The sequence below is a fragment of the Eumetopias jubatus genome, unplaced genomic scaffold (genome assembly GCF_037043125.1).
Source record: "Eumetopias jubatus isolate StellerSeaLion01/CBP00866 unplaced genomic scaffold, mEumJub1_p1.0 scaffold_9, whole genome shotgun sequence".
Lineage (NCBI taxonomy): Eukaryota > Metazoa > Chordata > Mammalia > Carnivora > Otariidae > Eumetopias > Eumetopias jubatus.
In genome coordinates, this window is record NW_028274815.1 from 30,364,690 (window position 1) to 30,379,596 (window position 14,907).

At 48.5% G+C, this 14,907-nt stretch overlaps 1 protein-coding gene across 1 annotated transcript in view; it reads left to right on the forward strand.

Moving 5' to 3' along the window:
• The window catches only part of VIT (vitrin), an 81,785-nt gene that overhangs the window by 45,765 nt on the left and 21,113 nt on the right, over positions 1 to 14,907 (forward strand). The window contains exons 8-11 of the mRNA XM_088026617.1: positions 822 to 878; positions 7,711 to 7,755; positions 9,257 to 9,319; positions 12,995 to 13,142. Coding sequence (XP_087882743.1) covers positions 822 to 878; positions 7,711 to 7,755; positions 9,257 to 9,319; positions 12,995 to 13,142 — 313 coding nt within the window. The remainder of the gene's footprint in view (positions 1 to 821; positions 879 to 7,710; positions 7,756 to 9,256; positions 9,320 to 12,994; positions 13,143 to 14,907) is intronic.

A 14,907-nucleotide genomic window follows, 5' to 3' on the forward strand; every position in this document is an offset into this window, starting at 1 on the left:
GTAACTGCAGGATAGAGGGATTGCAGGTGAGTTCTTACTATACATGGTACGTATTTTTACAGTGAGCACATATTCTCTTTGCCATTAGAGAGAAAACAAAGTTACTTTGAGTTTGTATTCAAATAATTGGAACAAAGTCAAAGGGAGTGAAACATTGACTGTGGATAGATACGGCTTTCTGAGGAACTGATACTGTTCCATGACCTTCTATCTCTTCCCCTCTGTGAAATTTGCCTCTTTCCCTCAGCTCCTTTTCACATTGTTCCCTTTCCCCCAAAACGGACTTTGCGTCCCTTTTAAAGCCTTGCTTCAGAGAAATTGCCCGATAAATAATGAATGCTGAAGTGTATTTGATTTTCTCACAAAGTAATTAAGGATAACCCATTGTGTACCTTTAAGATGACTGAAAGCTAATGTTGTCTGCATCAATACTGGGCAAATTGTGAAATGTTAAGTGACATTGCTACTGAAGGATTACTTTAGCCTCCTCAGGAGTGGCACAGTTGAGGAGAATTATTGTAAGAATAATGAAGTGTAAAAAATATATGGCCATTTAGCAAAAGATACTTACTTTGACAAATGTGAAATACAGGGGTTATTATTACCTGGAATTTTCAGTCAGTATTTGGAGTTAAATCCCCACCACCAGCCCCCTTCTTTTTCCATTTCAGGGCCTCGAGGCTTGGGGTGGATTCAGACCACCCAAGGACAAAGCTTTACCTTAGTTCTGACCTTCGTTGGTAATGTCTTGCTAGGTCGGATCATGGAAAGAATGAGAACAGATTAAAATTCATGCTCTGACCAGGGCAATGTTATTACAGGTCGCTGGTCCCCCAGCTCTCCCACAAGCAGCCACAACAGCTCCCATGCCAGTCCAGGTAAGGACCTGAACTCACCTATCCAGCTCCTGGTGGAAGTCGAGTGTGTTTCTATGGGTTTGTCCTCCCAGATTCTTGCCATTTGATTTAGATTTGGACAGAGAGCCTTAAACCAGTGATTCCAACAGAAGATACTGCTCAAGGGCCCCACTTGTAAGGAAACTTGAAAGGAAAGCAAGGGAGCCATTAAATAAGCAAGGCTTTCACCAGTTGTCATTCCCTCGAGGCAATTTTGTGGAGGTTGTGATCGAAATTCCTAAGGATTCAGTAACGAGGCTCTTATAAAGCTGAAAAGGGATACTCTCTGGGGTTTGTGCTTGAGGAACCAGGGTAAAAGAAAGAGAACATTTTTTAGCATTGTCTAGGAAAGGGCAGGGCCAACTTCGGTCGGGTGCTTCTCTGATAAGGGGAATAGAAACGCATTCTCTCGCCTCCAGGAATTCTATGAATTATGACACTCCCGACTCTCCTTTCTTCACTTCTGTGTGCATCCCTGAAAGGCTTGGCTGAAACACTGGCATTGCAGAGGGATGAGGCAAGTTCTCTTCTCTGCAATGCCTGTGAGGCCTGCAGAGATTAGAAAGGAAAAATCGAGCAAGGCTGGATACTTTCTACAAACTCTGCTCAGGGCATGGGCCACAAACTGATACACTTGGTAGAAGGACACAATACCTTTTGCAGCCACAAGGCACTGCCACGAGGGGGGTGGGGGCGAGGGGGGTGGGGCTGGACCTCCTAAGGAAAAGAGTTCAGGCCTTACTCTTGCTGGGGGATACCAGTCTGTCCTCTGCTTGTTAAAAGATTCCTGGAGACTGTAGGTTCTGTTTGGCTTTGATACCGCATCAGAGCAGGGGCTCCACGGGAGCCCCCAGACAGGACTCGCATCTAGGAGCTGCACAATTGTACCTTTGCCAAAGGACACGCTGTTGTCCTGGACAAAGGGTTTTAGGAATCAGATCGCTGGGCAAAGCAAGGACTCCCAGGCCATCTTAGCCTTCAACAGGCCCGTGGGACTCTTCAGGCAGCCAAGCATGGGGCACTCCCTCCTCCTGTCCCTATGGCTAGGATCTTTGCCTCCTCCACAACCCCCAGAAGGAGAGCCAACCACAGACAGCTCGACCAACTTCCGAGGAAAAGCGGAACCAGGGGCAAATGAAGGGAAGAGAGCAGCTTGCAGGTTGCATGTGAATCAGCTGGTGCTGTGTCATCCCCTCAGGTATCCAAAGTCAGGATTCTCCCCAAGCTGCTTTCCAGAAAACTGCCAGAGCACAGGTCAAACTCGGGAAGCTGCCAGCTGCGAACCGCCCCGGCTCCACCACACTGGCAAACACCTTTCTCCCTACCCACTCACGGCTAGCCTCAGCAGCTCATCTCCACGTCACCAGAGCTTGGGGGCAGGCCAGGGTGTTTTCACCTCCAGAAAACGTCTCTTTGCTTTGTCTGTTCTCAGTGTGTCAGAGAGAAAATCTCTGGCAGTCCGGACACCCAATAGCATTCCTGGGCTGGGTTGGCTTGAGAGGTCCCCAGCTGGGTGGCTATGCCCCCACCCTGCACAGCCCAGGACCCACCTCGGGGACTGAGCTCAAATACCCAGACACACCACCGCAGATCAGCTGTGCTTCAGGGGGTGGGTGCAACAAGGCACATTACCTGCTCTCCAGCTCCTCTTTGTCACTGCCAACAACCCAAGGTTACTTGCGGTGTTTGATCCCACTCCCTTTCTCGAACCTTACTGCCTCTGGTCCTCTAGCTCTGAGACTTCTCTTCGCCTTCACGCTCCCATATGCTCTATCTCCTTGAACCTCACAGATGCTCCCAGCTCCCTATGAACCCTCAAATCCTACCCAATTCTGCTGTTCCTCTCCCTCCATCATCATCCCCGACACTTTGCTCTGAGCCTCTCACCCACTCCCGGAGAGCCCTGGCCTCGGGAGCACCTCCTAGCCCATGGGCACCCAGACCTCACTAGTCCCGCAGCCTCCTTGGGGCTCCTGCAGGTGGACGGAAGCCACTCGCACACCGTGAGTAAAGGCAGGTCAGAACACTTAGATGCCCTTCTGCCGGCTCTTCCTTCAGAGACAATCATGCCTATCAGGCAAGTCACCCAATTCTTTGGCTAGAAAATCTTGAAAATATGGGATTGGGAAGAATTGCATAAAGTACCTCTGGTCTCATTCGAAACCAAACAAATGAATCCTTGGGGCATGCCAGATAGAGGCTTCTGCCCGTGTCAGAGAACTTTGAGTGAGCAGTCAGGGGTTTCCCAGCCCCTTCGCTGTTAGACAGAACTTTCTAGAACTTAGGCCCACAGATCCTAATTTGTTTGAATTGGAGCTTCGCAAAGTGTTTTCCGAGGACCTTGCTTCCAGGGATTTTGTAAGGTTCTCCCTTCTCCTACTGCACAACTGTGTGAGGCCAGATTTTCTTTGTGTACTTGAACCAAAACAACATATCACACAGACTGAGGAATAGATATCAGATTCGGTCTGTCTTCTGTTACGCCAGACATTGAAGAAAGTTGTCACTCTTCTCACCGAATTGTTTAAAAAAAAAAAATAGCTGTTACTCATAAAAAGTGTGTTAAAACAGAATAGCTCTATCGTTAAATGGGAAATAGTTAATATTCTGTTTCAGATGAGAGAATGCATCAATTTTTAATATGATAAAAACAATAGATATGACCCCCACAAACAGCCGCCCTTTGGGATCTTCAGTCATTTTCAAGAGCATGAATTTGAGAGTCCTTCAAATATATGAAAGGAGATTTCATGTCCACGTTTAGGTCCCATCTTTTCTAGGATAAACTTCTCCAGTTCCTCCCACAGGTCCCTCTGTGACCGGTGGTATACCCCTTAGCTACACTACAGTCCATGAGTGACTCAGAGCAGGGCACACAGAGCAGAATGCGATCCCACTCGCATCGTGCGCCCGGGAGGGTTCTGCGCCCGGGAACTACCTCTCTCAGCCTAAATATCCCGCCTCCATGAAAACATCCCAAGTTGCATTTGGGAGAAGTCCTGTCAGCCCATCCGTTCATCTCCTCCTGAACTGGCAATAACTCAAGCCACCAGGACTTTTTTTCTCTTGCTCTTCTAGAGAAGTGGGTCACACCAATCCTGTCTTTGTGCCATTGAGTTTTTTGAACCCAACTTAGAATATCATCACACTTATCGCTATGAAATTCTCCTTTAGTTTTGTCTCTTGTAATCTTCCTGAATCTTAATTCTGTCATTTAGTGTATTAACTGTCCTTCCAACTTTTCTGTCATCCACAAAATTGATGAACATGCCACCTGCCTCTATTCTTGTCACTGATAAAAAGACACCACGTGGGACCAAATCTCATGAGCCCCACTAAATACCTCATCTGTGTTTAGGGCAACCCATTAACAGACACGAGCAGCTATGTATGGACATAATGAGGTTGTCATTGACCTCAATACTCATCCTCTGCTCCACAGGACACCAGACTTAAAACCCATGAGTGATTCCTGCTGTCCCTCCCGCTATGCCTCTGCGCACTGATGTAACTTCACACATCCCCAATTTAAGCCACCCCCCAACACACACACACTGCAGAGGAATCATTCTTCAAATGGTTCAAAAAAATACAAATTTACTGAGCATGCTGTATGTCAGACCCTGTGCTTTGGGTTAGAACTACAGAGATGAATCGGATATTCTCAGATCCTAGAATTGTGCTGCGGGAACTTCTGCCTCTACAGGTAGAGGGTCCCACCCTCTGGTCCTCTGCCCCCTTGAGGCCCCAGCGCCAGACCCTAGCCCTCCTTCCGGGCCCCCTGAGCGGGGACGGGGCCCCCCCGCGGGCATGGCTGCTCCTGCTGGATTCCCGGGGGAGGGAGGGGTGCCCCTGATGATTTCAGTTAGAATTCAGTGACTTTGCCTCAGAACCATTCGGCTTCATGCTGCCATGTTTGATCAAATAAGCTTCACTGGGCTGGAAACCCAACCATGGAGTTAAAGTCGTTTGCGTGAGAAAAGGTGGCCAGCTCACACGGAGCTCGCAGGGAGGGTAACCCGTGTGCAAACCCAGGACCGTGGATGGGGAGGGTAACCCGTGTGCAAACCCAGGACCGTGGATGGGGAGGGTAACCCGTGTGCAAATCCAGGACCGTGGATGGGGAGGGTAACCCTTGTGCAAACCCAGGACAGTGGATGCTTCGCCGGGACGACAGCTCCCGCCCAGAACCTCGGACGGTCCTCAGCCTCCTCGATAGCCCCGTGTCGTGGGCCGGCGCGCGGGGACGCCCCACGGCCAGCAGCTGGCCGGGCGCGCGCGGGTTCACGTCAGCAATTGGGAGCCGTCCGAGGGAAGCGGGCGGCTCAAGGCGGGAAGCCAGGCCACCGGGAGGGCGGGCCGGAGGCGCCCCGGAGGCCCGCTGCCTCTCAGACAGCCGCCTGCTCACCCCCACACCCCTCGGGAATCTCTGGGGCAGAAGCCAGGGGCCCGGAGGGCCACCTGCGCTTCCGCCCCATGAGACTTCAGAGCCCTGAGGGCTGTGTGTCGTGGCTTCCGCTTGGGTCCTGTGCTGGTGGCTCCCAGATGGCCGGGGAAGAGAAGCTGGAACCAGATCGAAGATGATCACCAGGGTCTCCGAGGCGGGATTTTGGGCCGTCCCATTTAGTGTGAGTCACGGGGAGTGTGGCAGGGGGGGTCTCTTCGGGGCCTCACCCAGTAAGTACCCTGCGGTGCTCAAGGCTCGAAGACTCCCCGGGAGTGATAAACAGTGGGGGGTAAGCCCGGCGCCCAGCGCAGCCCCACCTCGCCCTCTGCAGCAGTCTCCTCACCTCTAAAACGGGGTCGTGGTTGTCACCCAAGTCACGGGGTTATTTGTGACTTACCGTTGCCACGTGCATGGTCAGTGCCTGACATTGAGCGCACTCTCGGCCAGTGTTAGTGGTTCTACGTTTTTACCACGGGAATCCTTCGGAGCCAGTGTCTCTCCTGGACACGGACGGTATGGAGGAGATGAGCGAGCAAGCTCGGCCACACACATAAGTGGTCGTGTTCTAAGACTGCCTTACCCCTTTTGGGGTGATTTTGTACACATTTCCCTCCGTGGCAGGCAGGTCAGGACAAGTGTTTACGACCTCAGCTTTACACAGGAGAAGACTTAGGGCCGGAGAAGGTGGGCGAGCCCCCCAGGCTCCCAGCTAGGGTTTGGTGGACACAGGATGGGCCTTCTGCTGCCTTTCATCCTCCCATCACCTGGTTTCTCCTCGACGCCAGGTTGTAAGCGTTCCCACAGACTGACGTGCCATTACTACCAAGTCCAAAAACACCAAGTCTCAGCTGTCCAAATATTTGTCAGCCCTCGGCGTTTGGAGAAAAGCGATTCGGTTCATACTTGTCCCAAACAAATATAAATGGCACCAACAGAAGGACTGGCGCCCAGGACGGGAATGAGGGCTTGGAGATCCTTGCTGTCAGTGAACTGTTTCTCTCCTGCTGAAGTATGCCCAGCATTGTAATTCTCTGTAGCATTCGAGGGGGCTGAGAGCCTCGAGCAAAAACGGAGATGCCACCAGCCCTGGTTTTTGGGTTTTGTTTTGGGGTTTTTTTAGGGAAAGGGCGTGTTTTGCCAGCAGGTGGCGACAGAGAAGCAGAAGGTTTAAACCTATTAATCAGAAATCTGACCTGGGAGATCATCTCACCCAACGTGCATATGTTATTCCCAAACAAATTAAGGTTCACAGAGGGTCTGTGACTTGTTTAAGGTCATACACCCGGTTAATGGCTGAGCCAAATTATACTCCGTTCTCACCATGAACTCAGAATGTGCACGAACACAGACTGCCTTTCAAAATAGCCTGACATCCTCATCATACGAAGGAAAATACCACTTCTTTTGAGTGTGTGTTCATCATTGCAGCATGCAGCCAAGCTGATGGGCTCATCAGGCCCTCAGCTTTCCGAGCTGGGGAGGTGGGCAGAGAAGAGATAGAGGAAGAGAAACAGCTATTTTTGGTGTCCTTCTGAGGCTTCATAACACGCTTGTGCTGCCTCTGGGAGCTTCCTGGCCATGACCCCCGCCACAGCCGTCAGGGACTGCGGGGTAAGAATACCCCTTCCCGACCACTCCTTCTACTTTATTAGCACCAGCTTATAGTGGGGGCGTTCAACATTTTACTGAAAGGCCAGGCGCCGCTTTGCTATCTACTGCTGGTGGCACAGCGTGAGAAGCAGAGACTCAGGAAACGAGGGGAACACCTGCCCTCTGAAGGGGCCTAGATTTGTTCTGTATCGTTCTAAGGAAGAGAACATAAACAGATGGGTAAGTCAGAGGTACCTAAAATGACTTTGGGCACTTAGTGGGTGCTTCATAAGCGTGGATGGAGGGATGGATTAAGATTTCAGATCGATACAATGAAACATTTTCTAACAGTCTCAGTGGTCCAAGAAGGAATGTACTGTCTTGGTTGAGTATGTAATGAATTCCCTGTCCCTGGATGTATTCAAGCATCAGCCATGCAGTCAGTTGGTAGGGATGTTGTAGAAGCATGCTGGGGGAGATTGGTTTGGATTGGATGAGCTTTTGGGTCCCCTCGAATCCCGGGATCCTTATTTTCTATGATTCTTGGTGCACAGTGAAAGAATGGAAAAGGCAAAGATGTTTCTGTCTTTGGTTTTCAGAGCTTTCCAAGAGAAGAATCCTAAAGGTTTCAGGTGGCCTTCTAAAGCCTGGTCCCATGTTCCTTTACTAAACTTTCTGCCACAACTGAAAAATGTTATCATCCTGGAAGTTCATTTGAGAGCTTCTGCTGGTTTCACCAAAATAACAAGTTTGCTTCTTTTTAATTTTGAAAATCAGGGGAAATGGACTTGTGGCAACCTGGGTTGGTCCTGTTAGATGCAGGTATTTATACAGCCCAACCTCCTGGCCATGACGAGATGGAGACACATAGGATGACAGAGTTAGGAGAGTCTGGCAAGCCGGCGGGTGGCGCAGAGGCCACTCCTGTCCATCGGGTAGCAAAAGGGAAATGAGAAACCTGAAGGCTAAGATGTACAACGGGAGTGAGTTCCTCGCCCCCAAATGAGGCTTTGACGCTCATTCCATCTCGAAGCATACCCTGACTTCCTGCTATTTCCCCTTCTTTCTTTGCAGAGGGGTATTCAGCTTTCCCTTCACGTGAGTGGGTGTTGTTCGCTTTTTACGGAATTAAGTGTTTGAAACTCCAACAGCAAACCCAGCTCTCGGTCTGAGGGCAGATTTTACCGGTAGGGAGAGACAGGGTGGAGGAAAGGACGCTGACCTCTCGTTTCTTACCCCCTTCCTCCAACGTGGAGCCTTGGACAGTTTCTCTGAGAGGCTCCTGGCTGAGAAATGCCGTTAGACACCCAAAGCGAATTTTTAAAATGATGCGAGGAAGTGGGATGAGCAGACTGACCTTTCATGGAAAGATGAAATCATGTGCTTGGCAAATTGGAAAAACTAACAAGCTTAGAGAAAGCTCACCGCAGCCAAGAGCGAGCAGAACCTCCAGCACCTTCCTCCTCTCCCAGAGCCTCTGGGAGGGTGCCCCTGGACATCCCAAAAACAGGGAGACCAACTGACCAACCTCTGGTGCTCCCTGAGAAACTCACTGGCCTTCCTGAGCCTGAAAAGATTCTCACTGATTGTCTTTAATCCCTTAAATAATACATGTGTGAACTTGGCTCCCATGTAAATGGCTCTAAAGAAAACTGCCCAGCCTGAAAATACACACGCACGCATGCGCACACACTCTCAAAGCACAAAACCCTTTTGCAACTTTACCTCTAATCTCAGGCTGTGGAGGGGAGGGGTTGCTCTCTGGACCCTCTTATTTGTTTGCGTTACTGGGGATCCTAGGTCCTCCCCTCAGTCTATATCTGCTGCCATTAGACTGTCCACGTGTCTCACCCATCTTTGTTCATTGACTCAATCACCAAATGTTGACCAAGGACCTACATGGGGTAGGCACAGTGAAGGTTTACATGATGAGCAAGACCCATGCCCTGACCTTGAAATTTTCAGAATTTTACAGAAGGATAATTTACACTGGCCAAGTGTTTCCTGCTTACAGGTAAGGAAACTAAGGCTCAGATAGACTCTGAGCCTTAACAGGCTAACAGGCAGTAGGAAAGAGACCCAGGTCTTCTGACTTCAAGCCCCCTGAGCACCCAGGAGAGTCCGGTGTCTTTTGTAGGCTGTCAGTAATTCATTCTTATCTCTGAAGGCGGGGGCGGTGTGGAGAAGAGCACAGTCAGCCTTAAGCCAAGTCTCCCCCCGAACCCCAAGCTGGGTGTGAATAGCCATTATGTCCCCATCCCTGGGGTAAGGCCAGATGCTTCCTGTTCTTGTAAGTCACCAAAAGTTTTACTGTTCTTTCCAGGATTTGTTCCAAAAGAAGAATTAAGCACACAGTCTTTGGATCCAGTGTCCCAGGGAGATGCAAGTAAGTGAACTGACAACTGGAAACCCAGAGGGGCTGTGACATCCGATCTGCTCCCCTCTCTCCACACTCAGCCCACCCAGATCCCCTTCTCTCCCACCCTGGATCTATTTATCTCCTCTCTTCTGTCACTTTGTTCTAAGGGGAAAGGGAAGCTTATGGAGGATTTAAACTGTCTGTGTGCACGAAGGGGAAAGGATCAGGTTTTTTCAACATCACCATGGCAACAGGGTGGGATGGAAAGGGGAGACAAAGGAGGGGGTTAAAGGAAGAGATGGGCTTGCCGGCAGGGTCAGTGGCTCCGTGAACAGGTTGGCAGACAGAGCTCTGAGCTGGAGGTGGAAATGCGGAGAAATGGGCAGATTCAGGAGACAGAGAAGGACGAATCTAGAGGTTTGGAGGTGGAGGTGTGAGAGAGGAAACGGACGAAGATGATTTGAGCAACTGGGATACTGGGCACTGCCATGAGGACCCCTGGGATGGGGCAGGTGGGGGCAGGGAGATCGTTGCTGACGGCCGTCTTCCACAAGACATTCGGCCTAGTAGACAGTTGACTACCCAGATCTGACTCTAGAAGGAGCAGCCCACCTGGGAATTCAGAGTTGGAAGATGATGAGCTAGGATTCAAAACCAAGGTTAGGAAAACAGGAAAGGTGACCGAGGGAAACAAGCGGCCTTACACCTGAAGAACTTCAGCACTGAATAGGTGGAGGAGAAGCCACCTGAAGATACCAGGAAGGAAGGATCAGGGAAAAAAAGGAAAACCAAGAGGCAGTTGAGCGTTGCGGGCCAAGGAGATCACCTGCAGATTCCCTCAGAGAGTCGTTGCAAGTCAGCCACCCGTGGGCTGGGAGTCCCAACCCAGCTATGTAGGAGGATCACCTGCAGACATTTTTAAAAACTCAAGATGCCCAATTCCTGGCTCATACCTACTGAATCACCCTCACCCTAGATCTTCCTACTCAGGATACGGGTTGACCACACCAGCATCACCTGCGGGCTTGTCAGAAATGCAAAATCTCATGCTCTACCTCCGACCTACTGAATCAAGTGATTTCTTTGCGCGTCCAACCTTGAGAAGCCCATCCCAGAGTGATTCCCGGGCATCCTCCTTTGTTGAAGCTGCGTAAGCGACTCTGATACATATCCAGGGTTAAGAAACACTGGCCTACTGCATTGGACAGCACAAAGTATTCATCCATAAAATCATATGTTGGAGAAAACCAAAGCAATTAAGAAAATTGGTAGATTGATTCCTGTGGACACTCTCACCTTTTCTTCCTTGTCCTCCAACCTCTGTCCTCTGTGACAGTAATAAATTGCTCATGCAGAACATTTAGTGACTCAGTTCTATCCTGGAGTATTGATGTCATCTTCCTATCGGCATGTTTTCATCTCACTACGAGGAGGCCACTAGGTCTCAGCCCACGTGCAGAGCTGAAACCATGATCCGTAAAGCATCGTGGGAAATGGAGAGCACGGGTGATTCCAATGTCAGCCATCAGGGTAGTGAGTAAGGAGAGCCAAGCAAATAGAGAGCATCTCAGCTTCTTAAAACCTAGCTATGAAGTGAACACTTCAATCCTGAGCACAGCTCAAGATGTAAGAAATAAGAAAAAAATTGTCTATGAAGAAGCAAAACAGAGACTCAAAATCCATGTGCTTTATTTATTTAAAAAGAAAATCACCTTTGGGCCTCATTCTAATTAAGTTATTTAAAAAAAAAAAACTTTTCATTTTAAAAGGCATATTGAGCTAATCTGCTGACAGCTGGAAGGAAAACCCCTGTCCAGGGGCGTGTCTCAAACTTTCGTGTGCACACAGTTCACCTGGAGATCTTGTTAGAATGGGGCTCTGATTCTGTAGATCTGGGTGGAGCCTGGGAGTCCTCATTTCCAGCACACCACAGGTGCGGTGAGCAGGGGGCCCTGAAGAACACCACTGCCACCTGCTGGCAACAATTCTCATTGCCAGCTCAGACCCAGGGAAGAAGGGGTTGGCCCTGTGTGGGGTACAACATCACAAGCCTTAGAACAGTTCTGCTTTTTCCCAGGCTTCCGCAGCATTGTTAAGGCTCTCACTTCTTGCTTTTATTTGATTCTTCCAATCTTCATCTCAAGGATCATGCTTTGGCATAGGCAGTTTGGGGACAGCAAAGGACAAGGGAAGCCAGCTGAACAGGACGAGTTGGCAGGCACTGAATGTCCAGGCAGACAGGAAATGAAAGTTTGCAAGAGCCACTAATGAGCCAAGGCACTAATTCCAGATGGAGCAGAGTCAGCCAGGCCCAGAGAGGTCCCTGTCATCGCCCACTTCTCTGCCTTTCATTGCCAGGCGCCAGTGCAAGGTGATGAAGCACATTCTCAGATACAACTTTTTTCCTTAATCTGCCAATTCTGCAGTATCACTCTTTAATAAGTATCTCTTATCGATTCTGCTTAACACTGTGTCAACTCATGTCCATTTCTTGCTCTCGTTTAATACATACCTATATCCCTTCCTGCCTACTGATCTCCTCCTGGGGAACGGGAAGACCATGGTCGCACGGAAGCAATGCAACATGCATCGGAGAGAAGAGAAGCCTAGTGGTGGCCTCCTGGGCGATTGTGCTGGAGCCTAGAGAGTTCCAGGCGTGTCCAGGCGGCTGCATGCCCAGGCAGAAAGGACAGCACTGCCCGCGTGTCCTCGTGGATACTCCAGCCCAGAAATTCCTACCTTTACTGTCCCTCTCTCTTTCTTCCCCCCATGGATCTCTGTTTTGAAATATTCTTGTCTCCCAAATCTCAGTTGTCCAATGATCCATTCCCCATTTTTTTTTAACCAGAGGGATATATACCTCCTAATAAGAACTTCTGAACAGTATTGAATAATCAGTTTTATCATACTAAGATGATGTAATTTCAATCGAGAGCAAAGAGGACTTTAACTATTAGCTTATGTGGCTTTCCACCAACTCCTGCAGCATTTGAAAGGTTGAGAAAAGCTTTTAGCCCCCTGCCTCCCTCACAACCTTCGTGTATGCACAGGGGTCCAGAGATCCTAGCCAGAACAACTGGCCTAGTCTTTATCACAACTAAAAGAGAGGAAAAAATTCAAAGCTTGCTACAAACAAGTCCCGAGATGTGTAGATATATGCGGGTAATTCTATGGTTGCCTCACCTGGGGAAGTGAAGACGATTGGTATCAATTTCTCATTCTACCATTCCTGCCCTCCCCTCAGCACTGGCCTTGCAGAATTTTTCATACCTTTATAAAAACCCAACACATAATTCTACAAAATTAAGATGAGGGTAAGAGACCGCAAGCTCCTGAGACTCAATCTGGGTGAATTCTACATTTGGGGGGTCTGCACTGAAGTGGTCTGAGCCAAGGAAACCATCCGCAGGGCTTTCCCACACTTGACCGGGAGGCCATTGCTTCTGAAGGCTCTAAGTTGGCTGATACAGAGAATTCTAAAGCAGTTATAGAAATAAGTGCTAGCCCAAGTGTCCAGGACCTTGGTGCCCAGTGAAAATCAGTTATGAATTTAAATAAGTGAATAAACCCTGCATCTTGCCATTACTTTTTATTTTCTTTGCATTGGATTCTCAGGGAGCTCTGGGGGAGAAAGAGGAGAGAAAGCCTGGGTTAATGCAATGAGAGATCATCAGAATAACAGAGCCCTTTTCCATTCCTCAGACTGCAAAGTTGACTTGTCATTTTTAATCGATGGGAGCTCGAGCATTGGCAAACGCCGATTCCGAATCCAAAAGCAGTTCCTGGCTGATGTTGCCCAAGCTCTTGACATTGGCCCTGGCGGTCCACTGATGGGCGTTATTCAGTATGGGTAAGTGCTGTTCTTAATCCAGAAACCGAGTCGTGCCACATGCTGAATCTTATGCCACAAATAATACCATCCTACAGCACAAATTCATCTTCTTCCCTAATACAAATGTAAATGAAAGAAATGGAAGCAATTTCAGGTGCCACTTAAGAAATCTGACTCTTCCAGAAGGGAAGGACAAGTTAGTGAACACTTAGAAGTAAATGGCATTTGCACGCAGGGTTTGTAGAGAGCATATTTATTTGGGAATGAGGAGAGCTGGATTCAAGTCTTAGCTCAGCCAGTAACAAGCTACGTGGTCTTGGGCCAGGGCTTTGCCTCTCTGTCCTCAGTTTCCTTTTCTGTAAGCCAAGAAGGTGGGCTGCACCCTGTGCTCTGTCCACCTGGAGGTAAGACGCCTAGAAAATATGGTGCTGTAGGTTGACATTTCTCTTTTCTCCATATGGCCTTAGGCCTCTGTGCTAGTCCTGGAAAAGGTTACCAGGTAATGGGGAAGACTGAGTGGGGAGGGGAGTGGCCTCTATCAGTCAGCTGAGCACCAGGTGACTGTCCCCAGCCCACCCTATTACTCTAGTTAGGGTAGAAATTGAGTGTTCATACTGACATCCAAGCTCAACTTTTTCTCTTATTGGGGGCAATAAGTCAATCTTATTTCATAGTAATAGGTTTCTCCCTAAATGCCGATGTACAGATGTTAACAGATAATAAGCAGACAATCGGAAGAGCAAACAAGCACAGATCTCAAACAATAGCTGGACTTTTGACCAGGAACCATTAAGGGCAGGATAATGGTCTCACTTTCCACAAAGGACCCTCGGACACAATATGACCCCTCCTTCCCCACAGATCTTCAGCTTAACCTTAGCAATGGAAACTAACATAGACCTTGGTGCCTCTTGCTGAGAAGCCGTGGCCCCAGCTTATTTGCCTCCCCCCACCAAAAAAGTAAAAACATTTATACCTGACAACAATCAGAGGGTCTCCAGATCCTTCAAAATTTCCCAAGGATCTCCAGGAGCAGTACTTTAACCAAGGTTGTTCTATCAAAGGCCCTAGAATATTGATTTTTTGAACTGTCAAAAGAAATAATCAAAAACCCTTTATTTTCATAAGAACGTATAACGTTTGTATTTTTAGCATTAAATCCCAATAACACATGTAGTACTGTCTCCTGTTCCTGTGAAGAAAAAGTAGTAGATGAGTTACCTGGCACTTGTATACAGTCAGAGTCAAACAGATGAAAATAACCAATTTCTGCAAATGTCAACTCTCGATGTCAAAGGATCTATCTTGAGGACTTTAACTTGAAGTAGAAAAATAGGATTTTTTTTTTTTGGTCATTGTTTTCTTGTTTTCAATATGTCAACCTATTTTCATTCCTGCACTACTTTTTAAAGATAGCAAACAGAGGGCAGTCTTCTCTGGGGAGGAAATGCAAGCACTTTAGCACCAGATGTCCCCGGTCAATTTTATTGGGGGGTTCAAAGCTTGGTGTGTCATCTTGAATTAAAAATAGCTCCTTTAAAAGCTGTGTATACTAAGGTTTATAGTATAATATGAAAATAAGGTAATAAATATGTCAAGGAAGAGAAAAATGGCAGGAGAAAAGTGTGTGCCAATGAGAAGGTGGATGAACGAGCCAATGTAGCAAGGAAGGAAAAACAATTCGGTAAAGGCTCCTCCCTGCCCCCAGAAGACCATTTCCCCCCACATTTTCCTAATGTGATCACCATTTGCAGGAGAGAGTTACCTCCATGCTTTCCAATTT